At 42.9% G+C, this 23,900-nt stretch overlaps 1 protein-coding gene across 1 annotated transcript in view; it reads right to left on the bottom strand.

The window, feature by feature from the left end:
- LEKR1 (leucine, glutamate and lysine rich 1) overlaps window positions 1-23,900 on the bottom strand; it is a 137,057-nt gene that overhangs the window by 22,821 nt on the left and 90,336 nt on the right. Inside the window, exons 6-8 of the mRNA XM_090054129.1 lie at window positions 18,117-18,198; window positions 7,948-8,025; window positions 7,122-7,325 (exon numbers count right to left, since the gene is read on the bottom strand). Of these exons, the coding sequence (XP_089910255.1) occupies window positions 7,122-7,325; window positions 7,948-8,025; window positions 18,117-18,198 (364 nt within the window). The remainder of the gene's footprint in view (window positions 1-7,121; window positions 7,326-7,947; window positions 8,026-18,116; window positions 18,199-23,900) is intronic.

Raw genomic sequence — 23,900 nt, 5'->3', positions numbered from 1 at the left:
GGTAGGAAACCGCCAGGAGCGGCTGGACCCTGGTAGGCCCAGCTACCGTATAGACTATAATAGAGGGGCAGGCACGGACTGTGAGATTGCCGCTCCATTAGTAAAGGACCAAGGGGTTGCGAGGAGCCCTGGGCGGGGTACCGAAGAACCCCTTAGGAGTTGGAAAAGGGGTTTCAACCCTACGGTGTACAGGGAAAGAGCGGAGGACGTCCGAGGAGGATCGAAGTGGGCCCCAAGCTCTGAAGAATCCCTGGCCATACCTGTTTGTGTTGACTCTTTGGTGGTTTTCCTTTTTTGGACTAATTCGAGAGATACCGTATTAGGTGGCCGACATAGACAGGCGGCCACCACCCAGAGGACCAGGCGAGGGTGTAGGGATGGTGGAGCCCTCATCGACGCGGGACCTCGAGAGTCAAGGAGTCCCACTTTTGGACTGGCACATGCCGGACAGATAACACTGAACCGGATTACAATCAAAGTCATGGCAGGCGAACCAGACGCATGCAGCCCACAGGTGAGCGACCCTTAGCTACTGGGAGGAGTCCCGACGCGGGAGGCGGAGGGTACAGCGAAGTCGTACCCCCCCCACAATGACACCAAGCTATGGAGGAGCATGGTCATGCCAGAAGATAGGCTGCAGATATTGGTGGACCTGGACAAGCTGGAGAGCTAGGAAGACCAGAACCAGATGAAGTTCAACACTCAGAAATGTAAAGTGCTCCATCTGGGGGCAAACAATCCCCAACATACCTACAGGCTAGGTGGTGCCAATTTGACCTGCACTATGGCCAAAAGGGACCTAGGGGTAGTGATTGACCACTGCATGAACATGAGCCAGCAGTGTAACTACTGCATCCAGTTCTGGGCACCGCACTTCAACAAGGACATGGAAAAACTTGAGAGGGTCCAGAGAAGAGCCACCTGTATGATCAGGACTTTGCAAGACAAACCATACAAGGAGAGGCTGAGGGATTTGAGCCTCTTCAGCCTACAGAAGAGAAGGTTGAGAGGGGACTTGGTAGTGGCTTACTGCTACATCAGGGGAGTACATCAAGAACTCGGGGAACAGCTGTTCATCAGGGCACCCCTGGGGAAGACCAGAAGCAATGGAAACAAACTCCTGGAAGGCTGCTTCAGGCTCAATTCCAGGAAAAACTGCTTCACAGTCAGGATGTCCAGATTGTGGAATAAACTCCCTTCAGTGGTGGTGCAGTCACCTACCCTGGAAATCTTCAAAGGAGACTAGACAGTCACCTCAGTGGGGTCACTTGACCCCAGTTGTCTTTTCCTGCCTAGTGCAGGGGGACTGGATCCCATGATCTTCTACAAGGTCCCTTCCAGACACTAAATCTGTGAATCTATGAATGCAGACAATGCCACTTCTGGACATGTGCTGGGCTTGGTGTGGGAGCACACCATGTTTAAAGTGCCGATATTTTTTTCCATGTCTGCAAGCAGCCTTAGTGTTTTCTCAGGTTGATTTTCAGGTAACCATGAACAACTATAAATGCTATAATATTTAAAACAGAAAATGCTATAGTGAACTCAGAACATTATTACGATCATTTTAATATTGCAACAAGTCTAAACCAGAACCACTCAGTGAATTCATAACTAATTTGTCTGTTATTTGGCTAAAAGGAAAATATTCTTAAATGATGCTAGAAATAAACCTGTAATACAACTGATAATTGTTAGGTTTGTACACAGACATTTCTGATATAGCAAAAACCTTTCAATTTAAGCCCTGTGAATCTTGAAAGATGGTAATGCCTCCCCGTGCACAACAGCACAAAAACTCCGTATCTTACTCAAAAGCCATTTGTCTGAATAAGTTCCTTCCATACCATTCCAGGCAGACAAAAAAAATCCTGCTGCATTGCTATGACTTTGGTTTAGAGTAAGGGATGGCACTTCTCTCTCCATTTTACCAATAATGGAAAATCTGCTTTATCAGTAAGTAGAAACTTACTATCACCACACTTTTAAATATTAATATTTATTTTAGTGGACTGAGATAGTCTTGTGATTAAAGCATAGGAAAAAACATCAAAAAGTGCAGATTCTATTCCTAGCTTTCCAAATCTGGGGCAAGCCACTTAGACCAAATTTTAAAATGTGTACATCATTTTTTACACAGCCGATTTTAGATGCATACAGCATGCTGAACACTCGGGCTGATTCAAATTTCCAGTGTGCTGAACATCTAGGGCTGATTAAAAAAGGATTTCTGAGGACTAGTCACACTGTAATCAGAATTTATATGCCTTTTTTTCTCATGTGTTGCCCAAGTGTTTAAGGGCATGTGAAAATCTATGCACTTTGGCCAGTAACTGTGTGCTCCTATGCTGAGGCATGATTGTTCTTTTGCGGTTAATTAAATAACTATTACACATGCTCACAGCATCAGCCATTTTAAGATGCATGTGCATAACACACCCATTTGCCCCAATTTCCTAGATGAACCTAGACTACAAACAGCCAGACTAAATAACCCAGACTACAAATGTCAGATGGTGACCCTCATGAATTCTGTTTTCAGCAATCTCACTAGATTCTTAGCAAATTAACCCTAACATAAGCATGCAAGTAAGTGTTCTCAGGATTTTGGTGAATTTATGTTCTTTTTGGCATGTTTTCTGATGGCCAGATTGGGTGGTAATTCCAAGGATAGCATGGGCTGTTTGTAAGTTTGGCCTGGCCACCTAAAGAAGATTGTTTTTTTTGCAGCTAGACATGACTGTAAGATAGTGCATGTGTCCTTGTGTTTCCAAGGGCACCTCTTTGGAGCAGTTGCTGACTGTAGCAATTGTTTCTAAAAATTAGTAGTGTGTGGGAGGCATCTGAGTTCATGTTTTCAAGGTTACAACTAAAATGATACTGAACGTTTCAGAAGCATTTGAAACTGCAGTTGAACAGAAAAGACACAAAGTTTAGGACTCATGAAATAAACACATCTCACACCAGGAAAGTTTATAACCGTTGGCCAATATAAAAATATGTATTTGTGTAGACAGACAGACAGACATAGATAAGGATATTGTTCAAGTGCTATAAACCAACTCTTGGTGTGAGATTATATATACTAATATTTATATATTAGTGTATATATATATATATATATTAGTAAAGCTGACTTTTCTGAGACGTAAGTGCCATGTGGCCACTTCCTTTTCCCCAAGGAAGGGAGGGAATCCATGAAAGAAAGAACTGTAAACAAGTAAAAATTGGAAAGGATATAAGAACCATACAGGAAAAGTAATGAGACAATGTAGAAGTGAAAACGGCTGTTTACAACCTTCCTCAATAGCTAATTACAGAGAGCTTTGCTATCATTTATAGAGGCATTCATACTATACACAACATGAATCAGTGCTTACATGTATGTCTAATTCCGATTTCATAGATTTTATAAATTTCATAGACATTAGGGCTGGAAGGGACCTCGGAAGATCATTGAGTCCAGCCCCTGCCCGAAGGGCAGGAAGTCAGCTGGGGTCATAGGATCCCAGCAAGATAAGCAACCAATTTGCTTCTGAAGGTGTTCAATGTTAGTGCTTGAACCACCTCCGATGGCAGGCTGTTCCAGACCTTGGGAACAGTAAAGAAATTTTTCCTTATGTCCAGCCTGAAATGGTCTTGTAGTAGTTTATGACCATTCGACCTCATCATCCCTTGGGGTGCTCTGGTGAACAAATGTTCCCCCGGATCCTGGTGGTTACCCCTGATAAACTTGTAGGGGGCCATCAGATCGCCCCTGAGCCTGTGCTTTTCCAGGCTAAAGAGCCCCATGGCTCTCAGCCTGTCGTTGTAAGGTATGCTTACCTGACCTCTGATCATGCGTGTGGCTCTTCTCTGGACTCTCTCAAGCTTCTCCACATCATTTTTTAATTGTGGAGCCCAAAACTGGATGCAATACACCAGCTGTGGCCTCACCAAGGCCGAGTACAGGGGGAGAAGGACATCCCGGGATTGGCTTGAGAAGCATCTATGGATGCAAGCCAGCATTTTGGTCGCTTTACTAGCTGCAGCATCGCATTGCAGGCTTATGTTTATCTTGTGGTCAATGATGACCCCCAAGTCTCTTTCTTCTGTAGTGCTAGCCAGCGTAGCACTGCCGAGCCTATAAGGATGCTGCAGGTTTTTTTCCCCAAGGAGAACCTTGCATTTTTTGGTGTTAAACACCATCAGGTTCTCGTCTGCTCATTTGCTGAGCATGTCCAGGTCAGCCTGGATCACCCGCCTGTCTTCTGGTGTGGATGCTTTTCCCCAAAGTTTGGTGTCATCGGCGAACTTGGCCAGTCCACTCCTGACTCCAATGTCCACATCATTAATGAAGATGTTGAACAATATAGGTCCATGGGCAGAGCTCTGGGGACCCCACTGGTCACAGGACACCATGATGAGTGACTTCCATCCGACCACGGAGACAATTTTCAAGCCAGTGGATCGTGGTGGACCCAAGGCCACAATTGGCCAGTTTTGCCAAGAGGTGATCATGGGATACCAGATCGAGGGCTTTTCTGAAGTTAAGATATATGACATCAATCTCTTCTCCCTTGTCCAGTTGATAGGTCACTTGGTCATAGAAGAAAATGAGATTGGTCAAGCAAGACCTACCCACAACAAACCCCTGCTGGCTATCCCTTAGGATGTTGGCATCAGCCAGTCCATTAAGGATGGCCTCTTTAATAGACTTTTCTAAGATCTTCCCCAGGATAGAAGTCAGGCTAATGGGCCTGTAGTTAGCCGGATCCATTTTCCTCCCTTTCTTGAAGATTGGCACCACATTGGCCTTCTTCCAGTCTTCGGGCACTATACCAGAGCACCAGGAGTTTTCAAAGCTCTGTGCCAGGGGCTGGGCTATGATGCTCACCAAGTACTTGAGTACCCTGGGGTGAAGATCGTCAGGGCCAACTGACTTGAAGGTATCCAGCTTCTCAAGGTGTTCTTTCACAAGGTCAGCATTAATGGAGGGCAGGAGATCTCCCTCACCCGGACCTCCCTGTCCCGTAGCGGGCATGGGCGTCCCATGGGACTGATGAAAGACCGACGCAAAGTACCCATTTAATAGGTTGGCTTTTTTCCTGGGCGTCAGTTGTCAGTTGCCCCATCTGGTTCAGCAGCGGTCCAATGCTGCCCTTGCTTTTCCTCCAGCTCCCCACATATCTGAAAAAGGACTTTTTATTGTCCTTGATGCTCAAAGCTAGTTGGAGTTGCAGCCTTGGCTTTCCTGGTTTACTCCCTGCAGGACCAGACCAGTGCAGAATAATCCTCCTTGAAGGTGACTCCCATCCTCCATCCTTTGTAGGCCTTTCTTTTTAGCCTCAGGAGAGCCGGGGGAGGGGGCTGCTGTGCCCTCTTGCTGCTTTTCCTCTAAGATGGAATAGACTTAGCTTGGCATTGAGGATCGCTCCCTTGAAGAGCAACCACTCTTCTTGAACTCCTTGGGGTCATGGTCCCTTAGGGCCTCACTGACAACCCTCCTGAGCTTGTCAAAGTCGGCTTTCCTGAAGTCAAGGGCTTCTGTGTTGCTGACTGACTTGCCAGCTTTACGGCGGATGGTGAAGGTGATCAGCTCGTGGTCGCTGTCACCCAGCTTTCCATCGATCACTAGGTCACCAATTAGGTCATCCCCAGTAGCCAGTACCAGGTCGAGCAGCGCTTTGCCTCTTGTTGGCCCATAGACTTCTTGAGTCAGGTAGAGGTCATCCGCGCATGAGAGGAAGCTTTGCGACCGCTCGGATTTTGCTGAGTGATCTTCCCACGAGATGTCCGGGTAACTGAAGTCACCCATGACAACCATGTTCCTGGAGCAAGCGGCCTCAGCCAGTTTCCGGGCGAACTCCTGGTCAAGCTCAGGACTTTGAGTGGGAGGTCTGTAGTAGACTCCCACCATTATGTCCCCTGTGCCGTGTTCCCCATGGATTTGAACCCAGAGGGTCTCCAGTCGTCCACCCTGGTCACCAATATCAGCTTGCAGGGACACGTAGCTTTCCTTAACATAGGGAGCTACACCCCCGCCCCTTTAATCTACATGATCCCTCCTGTACAGGGTATAGCCATCTATACCCACGGTCCAGTCATGGGTGGAGTCCCACCAGGTCTCCATTATCCCCATGACATCATAATTATTTGTGTGTCCATATCAATGCAGGGGTTTACCCCACTGAATCCCCACTATCAGGAATGTACAATTCAAGACTTCAAAGGAGAGGGGGGATCTCAGATGCACTTCCTCTTCTGCACTTCCCCTCATAGCATGGTAGTTGCTGTGAACCTTGAGGTCTCCATTCCAAGTATGGTGCCCCAGGGCACATAACTCTTCCTTTTGAAATCTGCTTATGGAAGCATACAACTAAATGATAGATGAGGCAATGAACAGCACCGCTGAAGCTTAAATGCCAGACCCTACCACTCAAAGACCCTATTTCAGGAAAAAAAACCAAAAAACACACACACAAATTTAAATCCCTCCTAGCTCAGAACAGCACTTCATTGTATATATCAATTTAACCATGGGCAAGGTTCAGAAAGGCATCTAGATATAGTGATCCTGTGTTTTCTTGCCTAAAATTTAGAGTGTGAACCCTTTAAGCAACCAAATGGACCTCCTTAGCTCTCAACTCTGATCAGGCTACTCAGCCCACTCATCCCTACTGATTTTGGTTAAAAATGGAGACACAAGATCTCACGAATATCAGGCTTCCCCACCCTTTTTTTTAACTGTCAGTCGCCAACAGACCATATACCAAAGTGGAGTAAGATGATATGCAAAGAAGGGCCTTGGCTACAATGGTCCAGCTTGACTAACAGAAGCAACCTAGTGTGATTTTCTAAGTTCTCTACACACATAAAATAGTGTTATATTGTATTATGGATTTTTATTTGAAATCTTTGCTTTTATCAATCGTGGTCAATCGATCGTGTAGGTGTTAGCAATAGTGTGCCATGCCTTGTATCAACCTTAATAGGATCTTACAGCACTCCACAGTGATGATTTCTTTTCTTTTTTGGCAGAGGTCTGAAGATTGGACTTTTACTTCAAAGATATTCTCAGAAAGAAATTCTAGGCAAAACATCCCATCATACATCATATACAACAATTCATTTATGATTACCTTTCTTTTTTTAGCATTTCTACTTCTTCTTCTCTCTGTCTAAGATGATTTTTCATTGTTTGCAGTTCACTCTCTAAACAATTAGTTCTTCTTTTTAGATCTTTTCCTTGCCTCTCTTTCTCTGCTAGTTCTTCCTGTAAATGACTACATACTTGTTGGCAAACTAGCAAAGACTCTTCTTTTTCTTTTAAATCATTAGTAAGCCTGAAAACAAATTTAAAGAAATTACCAGGACATAGTAGATACTGTGTTTATTTATAGGTGGTAACTACATTTCCTGAAAGAATGTTTGCTTGGAAAAAAAAAAATTACAAAATAACAAAAAAGCAAAAGCACAGTAAGAAGAAAACTGGAAACATCTTTGTGAAGCCAGAGCTAGTCACCCATCCACACCCACACACACAGAGCAGCACTTTCCCCCCTGCTCCACTCCAGTTGAAGGTAGGAGGAGTGGTGCCCAGCCCAGGCTGCCCCTCCCACTTCCAACCCCTGCTAGAGCTGAGCTGGGCAGTGTGGGTGGCTCTGCCTCCCCACTGGACTGCACCCCGCAGCCCTGCCCACCTGACTTTGCCTGCAGCAGCACTGCTGACTTGAAGGAGGGTTGGAGCTACTGGGGGTGGGGGAGCCAAAATACAATTTCACCCAGGACTCCGTTATTCCTAAGGCTGGCTCTGTGTGAAGTTAACCGAGTGATCATTCAAATACAGAAATAAAAAATACATAAATTAAAAGTAATAAACATGCTAATCATATATGAGAAATATTAAAGCAATAAAATAAAAATAATTTGCTCCGTATATAATGTATAAATGATTTTGAAAATTACCTTGATTGTAAAATATCATTTGCATGCTCCAGTTTTTTTAGTTCACTTTCGTAGCTGTCAACTTCTTTTGTTTTCATTCTAAAACATAAAATTGTTGATAAAGCCTATATATAATAAGAAATGAAGACTTTATTCAGAAAAAACCCTGTGAAATTAATTTATTCATTTGTTATTCGATTCCTATTTTTTATGTATTTTAATATCAGGAAAAAATCTCTTCTAGGCAGCCTGTCTCTCACCCACTGACTCCTCAATTTACATCTTCACTGACCAGCTTTCTTGCATGGAGACCAGCCTCTGGCTTCTTTACTATTCAATCCATCCAGGAAGAGCACACACCAACTGCAGATGCTTCCTCAACCCGATGAAGGGTATTCAAACCTGAAAGCTTGCTAAGAATTTTTCCATCTGCTTGAGTTGGTTTGATAAAAGGTATCAGATTTACCCAAAGATCCTTGTCTGCCTATTGCTGTGGGATAGTACTTGTCCCTGGAAGTACTAACCTACAGCGGAGTTAATTAATTGACTTTGCCCTAATATGCGCACATGTGTAGACAGTGACGCTTTCCTGAGGCGCTAAGTAGTCAACTCTGCAGTACCGCACATGTGCAGATGTACCCCCAGATTCTTCTGGAGATTAATATTAACACCACAGAAGTTATAACCTTCACTGACACCCGTATGACCTTATCACAGGATCATAGGAAAGTAAGGCTGGAAGAGACCTCATAAGATCTTGTCCAGGCCCCTGCTCATGACAGGATAGTCCCTGACTAAATCATTCCTGCCAAGTGTCCGTATAACCTGCTTTTGAAAGTCCAAGGATGGAGAATCTACAACTTCTCTAGGAAGTTTATTTTGATGCCTGACTACCCTCACAGTTACAAAGTTCCTTCTAATCTCCAACCTAAATTTCCGCTGCTGCAGCTAGAGGCCATGGCTCCTAGTCCTGTCTCCTACAGCCACAAAGAAAAGCCTACCTTCATCCTCTCTATAAGGTATTTGAAGACTGTTATCAAATTTCCCTTCAGTCTTCTCTTTTCTAGGCTAAATAACACTAGTTCTTTTACGTTTCCTCATAAACCTCATCTCCCAGGCCCATGATCATTTTTGTTACCCTCTTTCCAAACTGTCCATTCTTCTTGATGTGTAGGGCCCAAAACTGGACAACAGTACTCCAAGTGAAGCCTCACCAGTACTGAATAGAGCAGAAGAATCACTTCTCTTGATTTGCAAGTGACTCTTTTGTTAATACAACACAAGATGCTGTGGGCATTCTTTTTTCCTCAGCAAGAGCACACAGTAGCCTCATATTTTGCTTACAGTGCAGCATAACCCCCTGGTCCCTTTCTGCAGTACTGCAGCCTAGCCAGGTGTTCCCCAGTCTGTATTTATGCATGTAATTGTTCTGTCGCAAATGCACTTTGCACTTGTCCTTATTCAATCATATCTGATTGACTGTGGGCCATTTCTCCACTCTATCGAGGTCATTCTGGATCTAAGACCTGCCCTCCTGATTGTCCACAATTCCACCCAAGTTTGCTAAATGTACGCTCAATCTCATCAGCCAAATCATTAATGAAGGTGTTGAACAATACCAGGCCTGGGACTGACTCCTGGGGAACTGCACTTGGTATCTTCCCTCTAACTAGACACTGAGCCACTGAGGACTACTGGCTGAGGACAATGATCCAACTTCAGTGCCAATCGTGCTTACCCAGAAGTGCCAGCAGCTGGGATTGGCCGTGGTGGGGACTCCCCCTTCACCCCCAACACCCGGTTGGCAAAATCAGCCATGAGGGACCTCCCGCACCAGTCTGTGGGATTGGCCATGGGGGGACCTCCCTGGTTGCTGACTGTCTGCCGGGGCAGGGGCAAGTGCCCCCCCGACTCAGGAGGCACCAGTCGCCCATGCAGTTTTGTATCTACCTTACAATACTTTTGTCTAGTCTGTGTTTTCTTAGCTTGCTAATGTCATGGATATGATTTCTGGAAACTTCATTTTTAAAAGTGTACTCTTCAAAACAGTATTTAGGGCAGGAAAGCGTTTGAGGGAACTAGTGAATGCCTGTTGTATAACTTTAAAGTGTATAGAAAGGATTTCTGTTTTCAGTACTCCCTGGCATTTTTAGGACCATTAAATGAGCTTGATAAAGCTTTCTAATTGTTACCTTTTAATCTTATTTCCCCTGGCAGCACATCTATATAAATGTTCTGATGACAAATTGACTCACTCTCCAATACTATGCTTCTGATAAAAGGACTTAGAAAATTAACAAACAAATCATTCTACACACTGAGGCAAACAGACTGACCCCTTGAATAGGACAGAAAGAAAAACTCTGAAGTAAAGAAGGTAATACACTGCCAGCTTAAAGGAATAAAACAAATTTGCCCTAAATTATAACCTGACTGGCCTCAGAGAGAATCTGCTTGTTGTTGTGAGCTCTGCACTGCCCTAGTGATGTGTCCCCTGCACATGCAGCTGTAGTGAGGGCAGCAGCATGGGGTTGTGCCAATCAAAGCTGCTGCACACAGGGGGCACATCACCAAGGCAGCATGGAGCTTGCAACAACAAGCAGCTTCTCCGCATGGCCCTGCTGTTCCCTGCTGCACAGGGCCATACCAACCAGACTGCAGAGACCTTGTGGTACGGCAGCAGGGCAGGAGCCCTAGCCTGCAGCCTGTGCCCAACCCGCGCACAGATCTGGGTGCGGGGGTCCCCCTGCCCCTGGGAGTGCATGCACCAGCAGGGAACTGGCTGCATCCTGTCCCCAGGAGGAGCTGCCCGCAGCCCTGTCCCACTCCCCATTGGGGCCCTATAGCTGTGCATTGTGGCCCTGAGGCCCAAGCCCCATGCACCGCCTGGCTGGGCAGCAGCCCCAGCCCCACCCAACTCACCCCCTCCCTCCCTATGGTGACTCAATTCCCTGCTCCACCTACTTACCTGCGGGAGCTGCTTTCCAGGCTGCCTGGGGCCATATACATACACATGCTCATGGCGTCCCCAGCCTGACTGCCCTCCTCCCACTCCCTCCCAGCCCTCTGCAGACTGGGACTCAGCCAGTCTGCAGAGGGCTTGTTGCAAAACTGCAAAAGCCATGGGTTTCTCTAGTACAATGAGAAATCTGTGTTTGCCTCTGGTAAAAGATAAAATCTGTGGTTTACTCCATTTTTCCATGGGAAATAGAGAACCCAGATCCCTGATAATCACATAACTACATATTTGGATGAAAGATTTAAGAGTGACAAATTACAATCAGAGATAAACACAGTTAAACCAGTTATTTAATTATCTTCCTAACAGGAATAAATTAACTATATGTTTTCTAGTCCTTCAAATAAAAGAGTTTTGCTGAATAACTCCTGCTGGTTTTCAAGTGCTTGTACCACCAAACCAGGTACTTGTCCAAGCCTTACAATATTTTCACAATCTCTACTCTAAATTACCTCCTGCACAACATGCATGACACCTCCCTCCCCTTCTACAGAAATTACATAACTTTGTGTCCATGTGGAGTGATGTTTGGTGTTAAAAGTAGACTGTAGTTTGCAGATTTTAGCTGATAGTTGTATTTAAGTATGTTGTACTGAGTGGTAGTTAACAGAGGGAATATTTTGTCTTTAAAGCTGAAGTACCTTGGAATAATGTTTATATTTTTGAGATGTTACTGTGTCTGAAGTTTGCTATAATGGTGTTATGTGAGTGGTATGGATGAGGAAGCAAGATGAAGTGATGTATTTTTCATATGTGATGTTTGTGGTAGGGTTTAAGGCTGCATGTTTTGTATTACAGCTAAAGGAAGAATGCATGTATGCTGTGGATGAAATAATGTGAAGGTCAAAGTAGGTCAAACCATTTTAGGTTACAATGGAAGGGTAAAGTTTTCATTAATAATTTCCTATCATTTTTGTGTGCCATGAGACAAGCAGGTAACTTGTTTCTATATCAATTATTTTATCTGGGGAAATTTTTGAGTATTTAGTTTTTGAAGGAGTCTATAGCCATCTGTGTAAATAACTATATGTGTTGATTATTAGGGGTGTGCAAAATGGGCCAATTTTTCCTATCCACTTCCGGGTCCATTGGGGAGTGCTCTGGGGGCCCCCCCAAACCTGAGCTGGGCCATTGATTTGGAGAGTTCCAATTCAATTTGGAGAGATTATAGGGTCTTTTGATTTGATTTGGATTCAGAGATTCAGCCACCGAATCAGGCTGAATCTCCGCCAAATTGAATCAGGGACCAAAGCTTCGCGCAGCCCTATTAATTATACATGTTTCTGTCCTCTTTGCCACATTATCAAACACTGAAGACCTCCATGTGTACTTGCCCTATGTACTGTGGCACTCTTTTGTCATGGCTACGTTCTCCCAGTGCTCCTCTTTATGCACACCCTAGCTCCTTTTCCGTGTCAATCTATCTCTGCATGATTCTTTACATCCATCCTTGCTCACCAGCCAAACCCCCTCACTCCCTCTACATCTTCATTAACTCATGGTGCTGCTGCTTGGTAAAGACTGCAGTGACAGAGGGAAATAAGCATGTGTGTAAATGCATCTGGAGACTAACTTTATACACCCATTTTTAAAATCTTGGCTCATCTTTTTAATTATAGAGGTACAATAAAAATGACCATCAATTTGCAATTCAAAGGAAGAAAGGGGTCTTGGTAGTATATGAGTCTGGTACACTCTGGGGAGTGTCTGGAAGAAATCCATCATCTTCTCTGCTTTGAGTTGACTCCGTTGGGACATGAAAAAAGCAGTGTCTAGCAACCCCAGCTGCGTATTAATGCCTCAAAGTACAGACATACTAGACTCCCCACTAGCCCACACCCCAATCAGATTCTGAAGTGGATAACAAAAACGTGAAAGGGCTTGGAAGGCAAGCCATGTGAGAGAGGTTAGAAAAAATAGGTGTGTTGTAAAGACGATTAAGAGGGGACATGATACCATCTTCAAACATCTGAAGGGCTGTCATAAAGAAAAGGGAAAACACCTTTCTTCCCTTGCTTCAAAGAACAGGATGCATACCAATGGCTTGAGTTGCAACAAATTAGGTTTAGATGGATAGCAGGAAGAACTTTTTCACTGTTGTAACAGTGAGACAGGGAAATAGACTGCTTTGGCAAGCTGTGAAATCTCCATCATTGGAGGTTAAGAAGAGCTTGGATAACCATTGGTCAGAGATGATCTAGCATTAGCTATGCCAGGATTGTTGGGAGATAAATGAGATGAGTCTGCAGCCAAGAGCAGGTGTGTATTGGAGAACACCATGCTCAGCACCCAGAGAATGAAGCTGAACTCCACAACTGGCTTAGTTACAAAAAAAAAAAAAAAAAAAAAAAAGATTAAAAGAGCTGGGATGAGTTTATGGAGGGGACACAGAAAGGGGAGCTCTGACTTTCCAGTGAAAGGTGACATGTCAAGTTATCCTTGCTGTCGACAGGTTGAAGAGCAGAGTGGAGGATATTTGGTTTTCCCGTGCTTCCCAGCTTTGCTGATTGCTGCATAGGGCTCGGAAGGAATTTCTTCTCTCCTGTTACTACAGGTGTCAGGGGGGTTTTCTGCATTTCATAGAAACATTGGGTGTTGTTTATAGCCAAGGCTGGAGATTTATGACTGGGGTATGCCAGTGCTCCTGCTGGGACTAAAACCTGGAGGGTCCTGGCTACAGGGTATTGCCCCATCAACTCATGGTCAGAATGATCATCACATTTGGGAACAGAAAGGAATTTTACTCCAGGGTCAGGCTAATATGGACTGGATTTATATGGATTTTTGCCTTCTTGTATAGCAGGAGATGTTCCTTGGATCTCCTCAGTACTCTTTAATAACTCTTACAGCAGCAGGGCACTGACCACCATTATCCCTCTTCTTTACCTATGACAGGTTAGGGTGATTTTGGTGTTTTGGGGCAATATACTTTTAGTTGTGCAACAAGATTGATTGGATAGACAGAAGGATTTGGCTAAGAATGATCCTCCTTCAAGCAGGGGATTGGATTAGATGACTTCCAGAAGTCTTTTCAAGCCTTACTTTTCTATGATTCTGTAATATACCCTGTCATCCCCTAACTGAATCCTATATCTTCAGTCATTCCTGCTGAGGAAGGATGGGAAGGGCTAGAGCCTCCTGAGCACAGTTGCTTCAGTTAATTGATATATAAATGTCACAGCCCAGGGGGAGTCCAGGGTAAGACAATGTCCTTGTGCTGTTGCCTTTCTAAGTTATTATGTTTCTTCTTTTTTTTGTTCTCATGTTAGCTTGTTTTGTAAGGTATTTAGCTGTTTTCTGTAAGCCACCCTGAGCTTTGTTGGGAAGGACAGCATATAAATTAAATAAATAAATACAGAAAGAAATAAAATAACAAAATCTTCCTACAATTGGGAGCTCTAGCATAGTCAACATTCTTATGGCTGCGTATACTTATAACTACCTTGCTAGTTATATTATATCCTATCTAGGATAAGTCAGGATGGAAGAGACTAGTTGGGGGGTGGGGGGGTGGGTGGAGGAATGGTGTGGGGGGGTAAGCAGGCTCAGGGCTCCGCAGGGATGTTGCTGGTGCAGGCAACAATTGCAGGACAAATCAGGGAGATGGGGAGGCAGGCGGGAGGGATCTGCGAGAGGGATTGTGGGGACTGTGACAGGCAGCATTTGCAAGAGCGATAAGAGGGATGGAGGGGCAGGTGGGATCTGTGGGAGGGATCGGGGGGGCATGGAAGATCTGCAGGAGGGTTTGGGAGGATCAGGAGGACAGGTGAGAGCCGCAGAAGCAGTCAGGGATGATGGTGGAGGTTGGTGGGCTCCATGGGAAATTGCTGAGGTTCAGGAGGTTTTGGCAGGATCAAGGGGGGGAGGGGGTTGTGGGGGGACTTGGGGAAGACCAAGGGTTTGGGAAGGACCACCCTCTAATTTTAGCCCCTCAATCTCCTCATAAAACCTACACCCCCATCCCTCCTGCCCCATCTGCCCACTGATACTTACTTCCTTGGCTCCTGGCACAAGCAAACACAGACAAAAATGACACCCAGAGTGGCTTGCAGGCTGGGGGTTTGGAGGTGGAGGGAGCTGGCTGGTCCATGGCAGGGGGGGGTGAGGGGCTGGGGGGCTAAAAATAGCCCCATGCCAGGGGGGTGGATAAGAAAAGCGCAGCTCAAAGGGTTGGGGCAAGGAGCTGGGCTTCCCAGACATGCAGATGTGCAAGTAACTGTACAGAAATTGCATTTTATGGTCTAGTCTAGATTGTTTAAGTTTGGGTGTACATCAATCCAGGTCTATCTTAGACGAAGTTCTGCCATTTTTAGATTGGTTTGTGTGTGCAGAACTTGTGTGCTCTTTTGGGTTTAGATTGATTTCTTTTCACTGAGATCAGGTCTAAGTGTAAGGTCCACACCTGGATGAACTAAGTTAAATAGGGTATTGATTGTATTTCTGTATGAATGATTATTACATTAAACCTTAACATTGTAATTATATAACAAAATATACTTGGTTTTATACATATTACCTCTTTATAGGTCAGTATATACAACTTCTTTAAAAAAACACTATATCAGGAATAAGAAGAGGTATGCAATTTACATCTCATAAGTCTGCAAGTCAAAACTACAAAGAAAGGAAATTTTAATTCTATGTATATATAACACATCATGGGACAAATGATTTTTATTAGTTTGTTTTATGTTTTACTGTAATCTAAGCATAACCTAATATAAAGTAAAATATAAGACATTTACTGTAGTAAACAAGAAAAGTATTAGCTTGCAGATAGAGGTTTTAATTAAGAAAAATCACAATTATCACCTACATTAACAATGGAGGAAGGTATTAGGCTGGAAACTTTGGAGGCTTCTTTTTCCTATGGCATTACTTCTCCAAGTAATAACCATGCTTAAACCTCATATTTATATTTAAACAGAAATAGAATATGTTATTTTATTAAATTATAGCCATATTACATTGATATTTTAAAATTACATTTGGAAGGGGGTTTTTTACTGTATAGTTAACTACATTAAATGTGTTTTTCATACTGAGAGCTTGCCTTACTATTAAAGCACTTTGTTGCTAAGCATTCTAAATATTTGTAACTTGTTATTATCAGGCTCTCCAAATATAGGAACTGAAAACAGCACTTCAGACTATAAAGGAAATCTTATTTAAATTTGAGAAATGTCTGTAAAAGAGACTGTGGACAGGCATTTTCTTAGGGTTGATAATACTAACTCATTACTCTTGTCTTTAAAATGTGAGGTAGTAACATTTATCTTCATTAGATCATTATAAAAATGGATTCCAGTTCTGAATTATTTACAATAAAATATTTTTTCTGTAGATTGTGAAAAGTCCAAATGTACATGCCATATGACTTTTAAACTCGGCAAAAAGCTCATTCAAGGATATATGTGCTCTTGTTCTGATCCTTTTAAATGCACACTGGTTTCACTATGGATCTGTTAAAGCTTCTAATGTATGTTATCTTATCAAAGATGAAAAAAACAATTCAGAACAGAAAACAAAATCAGGTCTGATTTCAAAGCTGATCTGTGCACTGATCACTCCTCTTGAGGTCAATGAAGTACAGCTTTTAATGCCAAGGGGGCTTTGTCAGGACTAGCAAGGCATCTGGGTGTGGTTGAAAAGTACCTGACTTGGTAATGCTCAGGTAAACCACTGATGTGTTTTACATGTGTGAAGACAAGAGAAACCCTGATTTTCCATGCTGAACTACATTTTTTAACTCCTCCATGCTCCTGGCATTAGAAAAGGACTGGAGTTTTTATTTGCTTTTAGTAAAGTCCTTAGGTTCAAAATCAGTTTAGCAGATGGCAGGTACTAGGAACATAGCTTGGGCTCCTAATGTTAGATGCAACAAAGTGACAAATGCCTTCACCCGACCCTTTAATATGTGATAGGTGGTTGGAGATCAACTTTGGAGTGGTGGTGACCTCAGTGAACTGACATCAGTCTTCCTCAAGGTGGAAATATTAAAGGTCAGTTTAATTGTGACCAGCATTATAGCAGTTATTGCTGCTAGTTTCCAGAATAACATTTTGTGGCCTAATTAAATCAGATTACTTGCATTTTTTCTTTCTTTCCATGTGTATGGGATAAAGATACATTGGCTTCAATAAACGTTGAGTAAAGCGCTGAGAGGAAGATGAGTTGATCTGTGAATTATTAAGGAGGACCTTTAACATTAAACCAGAATGATGATTTTCTGATGCCTCTTTATGAACGACCAAGGGGTCAATTTTTAAAATAGTTTTTGTTTATTTTTATAAAACACAAATATAGTAGAATAGTTTGGAAGTATAGAAGAGGTTGTAAGGAGCAGTATCTCTTTCCTCACCATTCTGGGAGTTTGGGGAAAGGGAATCTGCCCTCAGCTTCCTTTTATGTTGAAATAGAAGGTGCATAGGCTTCTTCCTTTCCTCCTTCTTTTTTCCCCTCTCTAATAATCCCACTAAGGTGAGGTTTAACCCAAAGCAGCACATACCATTGTGAGTTCAACTGGCATGTTCCTCTCATATGTGTGAGTAGGAAATAGTGTATATGTGCACCAGTCACAACACGAATCTCAGTTATGCTTCCACTTGATTGGGATTAGTTATTACCATCTCTGAGCATTTATACATGTGCTCCAGGAGTGGGGGGAGCGGGGGCACTATAATTAATGTGCACATTGAATGAGCTTTAGATAAAGCATCCCCGCCACCATTTTTAAGCATAGGGATACTGATACATGGCATGCTGGAGGCTGCTGGAGTGCAGTATTTACCACGCTCCAGCAGACTTGATTTAATTGCTCCAGCAGACTTGATCAAGTTATGGCTAGTGCTTTCTGTTTGAGCAGCTGATTTTGGCTGCCCCGGAAGAGCATATTTATTACACAGTCTCCCTGGTCTCTGTCGCAGCACAGACATCCATTGACATAGAATTAATGTACAGTTCTCAGAAACACTAGGTGCAAGCTCTAGTAACCTTAGTAAACAAACCTTAATAAAATTTAAAATAAGTCATATACCATATGCCACACATCTTATACTAAACCTCTTTGACAATCAGTATGTAATTCTCTATTTTTTTAAAGATACTCAGTCACAGTTTTGAACACAAATTGACAGCAGAATCACAACACAAAATAAATAGTATGTCTTACATGAGTAGATGTTTGTAGTGGTCCATTTCAGCTGTTACTTTCTGAAATTTAAGTCCAACTGTCTCTACTTGATTTGTTAAATCTGAAAAAAAACACAAATAGATTGTTTTACTTCTATATTTTTATGTGTGTCATTTGTTCTTCGATAAAAACATGTATGTGTGTTAGTTTATGAAAAACATAGTATATTTTTTGGATTAGTCAGATTTGTGGTGCATTGTGTTTTGATTTAGAAAGAGACTTATTTTCATTCCTGTGTTAGCATTGATTGGATGCATTAACAAATTGATTTTGTATTATTAGAGTTTTGATTCCCCAGGGAAATATTCAGTTCACTGGTGGGAATGAAAAAAAATTCAACTGTAGATATACTGGGAATCCTTAAAGCACAACTGAAAAAGAATTTGGCTCAGCAATCAGAGTTCAAATATGAAATGAACTTCAAAACTTAGACGTATCAGAAATAAACCAAACTTTAATGTGTATTTTCTGTCATGTTCTCTCAGCTAAAAGTTATCCCCGAAACCACAACATCTATCAGCAATTGGATAATCAGCTTTTCTTTTTTTCCCAAAAGAGTTCAGTTTGTCAAATAAATCAAAAATATTTCATGTCAGTTTAGCATTCCACTGATGCATGCCCTATTCTGTCTTATAGGGTAGACTTCAAAAAAGCCTTCAATCTGGCATCCCATGATCACCTCTTGGCGAAACTGGCCAATTGTGACCTTGGGTCCACCATGATCCACTGGCTTGAAAATTGGTTCTGTGGTCAGACCCAGAGGGTAGGAATTGATGGCAGTCACTCATCATGGTGTCCTGTGACCAGTGGGGTCCCCCAAGGCTCTGTCCTTGGACCCATATTGTTCAACATCTTCATTAATGATGTGGACATTGGAGTCAGGAGTGGACTGGCCAAGTTTGCCGATGACACCAAACTTTGGGGAAAAGCATCCACACCAGAAGACAGGCGGGTGATCCAGGCTGACCTGGGCAGGCTCAGCAAATGGGCGGATGAGAACCCGATGGTGCTTAACATCGAAAAATGCAAGGTTCTCCACCTTGGGAAGAAAAACCTGCAGCATCCTCATAGGCTCGGCAGTGCTACGTTGGATAGCACTATGGAAGAAAGAGACTTGGGGGTCATTACTGACCACAAGATGAACATGAGCCTGCAGTGTGATGCTGTGGCTAGTAAAGCGATCAAAATGCTGGCTTGCATCCATAGATGCTTCTCAAGCCAATCCCGGGATGTCATTCTCCCCTTGTACTCAGCCTTGGTGAGGCTGCAGCTGGAGTACTGCATCCAGTTTTGGACTCCACAATTCAAAACTGATGTGGAGCAGTTTGAGAGAATCCAGAGAAGAGCCACGCGCATGATCAGAGGTCAGGAAAACAGACCTTACAATGACAGGCTGAGAGCCATGGGGCTCTTTAGCCTGGAAAAGCAAAGGCTCAGGGGTGATCTGATGGCCACCTATAAGTTTATCAAGGGTGACCACCAGGATCTGGGGGAACATTTGTTCACCAGAGCGCCCCAAGGGACGACCAGGTCGAATGGTCATAAACTACTACAAGACTATTTCAGGCTGGACATAAGGAAGAATTTCTTTACTGTCTGAGCCCCCCAAGGTCTGGAACAGCCTGCCATCAGAGGTGGTTCAAGCACCTACATTGAACACCTTCAAGAGCAAATTGGATGCTTATATTGCTGGGATCGTATGACCCCAGCTGACTTCCTGCCCTTTGGGCAGGGGGCCGGACTCGTTGATCTTCCAAGGCCTAATGTCTATGAAATCTATGAAATCCCAGCAAAGACAACCTCTCAGCACACCTTCCCCTTCCCCCTGTCTCTGTTTGCATGTTTCAGATTTCTGGGGATGTCCGCTTGCAAACAATATTGAGATCTTGGTCTTTAGTGCGATCCAGAGATGCCTCTGGAGTGGCTTCACTGGAGCATTTTTGTGTTTAGGATAAGTGAGCATACTCAGGAATTTTTCCTCCATAGATGTTTATAATCAGAACTGTCCTTCCTAAGACTACATTTATGATGAACTTTGTCAGTTTAGATATAACTTAATGAATGCTTGCAAGAGATAAACTTTCCTCATTATAGAACAAACTATTCTAAAATAAAGTATTACACAGGTCACAACTCTACAATAATAAAATGTTATTCAGTCTAAATTAAAGAAGGCTTAATATCCCTTTAGTTTTATATATGAAAAGTTTAAAGGGCCATAGATTAATGTTTCTGCAATAAATGAATTATAAAATTTTCTATATAAATAACAAGGGAGCCTCTTTCTCCTGGGAAATAATGTGATCACATTTTAAATTGTTCTACACAAAGCATCATTTTATGAAGTTAATCTAAAATATAAATAAATTTCCAAATATAAAACTTGTTACAGTTATGGTTGAATTTTCTGAAGTAAATGAATTCAATCAGAGCATTTTCATTTATAAAATCTAAGCATTAACACATCTGGAAACAAGTTGAAATAATTTCTATCAATATTTGATTTTTCTTGCAAATCATCCTTATAGCAACAAGCTGTCACGGCTGCAGGCTATCACTGCTGCAAGGAGCCTAGATAGAGCCACAATCCCCTGCCTGCGTGTCCTTCCCTGGAGCTTGCAGGCTGCAGATTGTGGCTCTGCCCTGGCACCAGAGCAAGCTGGCCCCATTCCAAGTTCCCAGTGGCTCCAGAGCAACCTCCTCCACTGCTCTGCCGTGTGCACTGCCAGCGCAGCTCTGGCTGGTCTCCATGGCCGTTCCAGCCTGGCACAGGTGTGGCTGGGGTCTCCATGGAGACTGGGGCCCAAGCCGTGAGGGCAGGGGCTGCTGGGAAATGGAGTCCAGCTGCTGGCTGGATCGGTTCCCTGGGGCTATGCCCACTTCTGGGGGGATGGAGGTTCAGGGGGGGAAGAGGACTGGGTGCAGTCCCAGGGAGCACGACCAGGCTGCAGGGGATGAATGCCCCCACTGCCTGACTATAGCTGACATGCAAGTAGCTGATGAAGATGGCATGGCCCAGCTGTTTGACTGCTTGGCTGTGCTCTGCAGTCTTTGACAGTGCAAGGAGCCGACTGGGAGGTGTGCAGGAGGGCCCCCAACCTCAGCCAGAGCAGGCAGCCTGTGTGCCCCACCCCCACCAAAGGGCAAATGTGTGTTCTGTTCACCCCCAAACTAACCTATGCTGCTTATAGAAACCCACATAAGTTTGATCGATTCTGCCTCAGGCTTTTTGAATGTCCATACTTAGCCATAATGTGCAATGGGACTAGATTGTTTGGGAGGGAAAGTGCTGAGAGGAAACTCCTAACTCCTCCCCCACTAAATTCCTATTGACTTCCTGTTACATAAAGGACCCTCTGGTTTAAAACAGGACAAGTGAAGAGTTTAGCAATGGTCATCTTCATCGAGGCAACCACAGATATGTCACCAGCTATAATAATTCAGAATGAATTTGTTACGACTACAGTGTGGCCCATCACTTTTATGTTTTAAAAAATATCTATGACTTAATATTTTTGAGATCTTGCCATTTTAGTTATAAAAGTAGGACAAAGGTCTGTGTGTACAAAGGTCCTCAAATACATGAAAATCTGGAATTATGTGCAGATAGGAAATGTTATACAAGACCTATTTTTAAATGCAATTAATTGTATCTAATGCATAAATGCAGATAGGTACAGACCAGTGCAGCGTTTCCACATGGATCTTGAGTTTGCCTCAAAACACACTTGTCCGTAGGAAGTATCTGCAGTGTAAGTACATGGATTCAACAGAAGGCAAGCATCCAGAAAGACCTTTGTTGTGAGTTTTGAAAACTGCAAATTTGATCTGCTTGGAAAGCAATTAGAGAGCAGAACATGTAAGGGGTTGACTTCATTGCCTAGGCTCTTATTTGGTGTAGACTCTAACCATACGCCACTCTGCACATAAAAACCTCTGATCTGAAGAAAGCGGTGCTTTCAATACAAACTAGTTGGCACCAGTGGGACTATGGATTAAAGCCTAAATTTTGCTTACACTCAGGTGAGCAGCCTATTGATGTAAACTGAGGGTTTGGGCACACAACACATTTATACTGATGTAACTTGCCTTTTCAGTACTATAAATGTGGTGCAAACACAAAACATACAGCCCTATACCAGGGTAAGTCACTCCACACCAGAAAAAAGTTACACCCTAGAAAGTCAAGAGAAAATGTGTATGCATGTAAATTATACCAGGTTATGGATCATGTGTCAGCAGCTCTAATCAATGTGATCCAAGGTAACTTTTGCTCAATGCAAGCATGCTCTTACTGGATCCCCTACTACTTAGGATGTGGTGCTGCAATACTGCTTAATACAGGCAGCTATCTCTGGACACTTGATTGTCCAGTCTGGATACCAGTATAACCTACAGTGGTATACAAACTAAGTTACTTGTAAATGTCCTATGTATCCACATCATAATTCACTGAAGTATTCCTAGTCTTTCAGTGCCTTTGCAAATTTTTCCTTGTGTGTCACGAAAGCTTCTCCCACAATTAACTGGGAAAAAAGCATAGAGCATTTCATTTTACCGGAGACAAAAACTGAGAACAAAAACCATGGGATATATTCCCAGAAGTATCAGAAACACATATGGGGAAATACAGCACCAGTGAGGACACAGTACAGTGATTCTCAAACAGGGTGATGAGGTATCCAGGGGTTCTGCAAAATCCTTTGAAGGGTACCACAAGGTGTAAGGAGATAAGCATATAAGAGCAGACTCAGCTCACTCTCTACCTTGCTATTCCCTGGACCCTCTAGAAAGTGGTATAACATATAAGGAGGTATAAATAAGTTATTTTTTTTAAGATAGGGTGCTGCTCAAATCACAAGGTGCTTTAAGTTTGTTAAACATTCCTTGAATCTAAAATGGTTGAGAACCACTGACATAGTAATAGTATTGCAGTGTGCCTGGTCACACATTGGATAAACTAATCTGGAGGCACAGATCCAGATGCCAATCATCCAGCTAACAACAATGAAAATATATCCTTAAGGACAATACTGTGGCAATATACAAGCTAAGATTTATTTAAAGAGTTATAGGCCTCCTAAAGAGCCCATTTTATTTTTAAATATGAAGTTCAATTGGATCGACTTACCTAAGATATGTACCAGCACAGTAAAAGTCGTTATTACAGCATATGTGACATTTTAAATTGTACTATAACAGGAAAAATCCCAATGATGATTCAATGTACAATGAATAACTGTGACATATGATGCCACAACAGAACTGCCACTTTTGCCACAACATCCTCATGGTTATTTTTAAGTTTATCCTGACAAAAATCTCTCTAACAATCAGTCACATAACTGCTGGGTTATCCAAGTTATGGTACCTATATAATAAAAATGCACAATAGATACTGAGCAAAGCCCTGACCTTTGTTTTCCAAAGCTGAATATCCCTGGCTTTTCTAAGAACAGGAGGTTGTGGCCAAATATATTTAGGATGGATTATACCACCTGCAGTTGCTTTAGTTTCTCCAATGAGGCATTCTTCATTGTTCTGTACAGTTCTCCAAAGCTAAATAATTCAACTTTAATTTCCTGTCATTCATAATAACATTGGCTTATGAAATAAACGACTACAAAAAAAGGAAACATTGGCCTTAAACACCAAACAGATGTAAGGCAGAACACATGGAAACAATCCAAAATTGACAACAGCAAATTCTACTGTGATGTGACTGCTTTCTTAACAGAGATTAAGTAAGGATCAAATTATTTT

This window comes from Crocodylus siamensis, chromosome 6 (assembly GCF_052110815.1).
Source record: "Crocodylus siamensis isolate JL-2025a chromosome 6, ASM5211081v1, whole genome shotgun sequence".
NCBI classification, from domain to species: Eukaryota; Metazoa; Chordata; order Crocodylia; family Crocodylidae; genus Crocodylus; species Crocodylus siamensis.
This window is presented reverse-complemented; position numbering and strand designations above follow the sequence as displayed.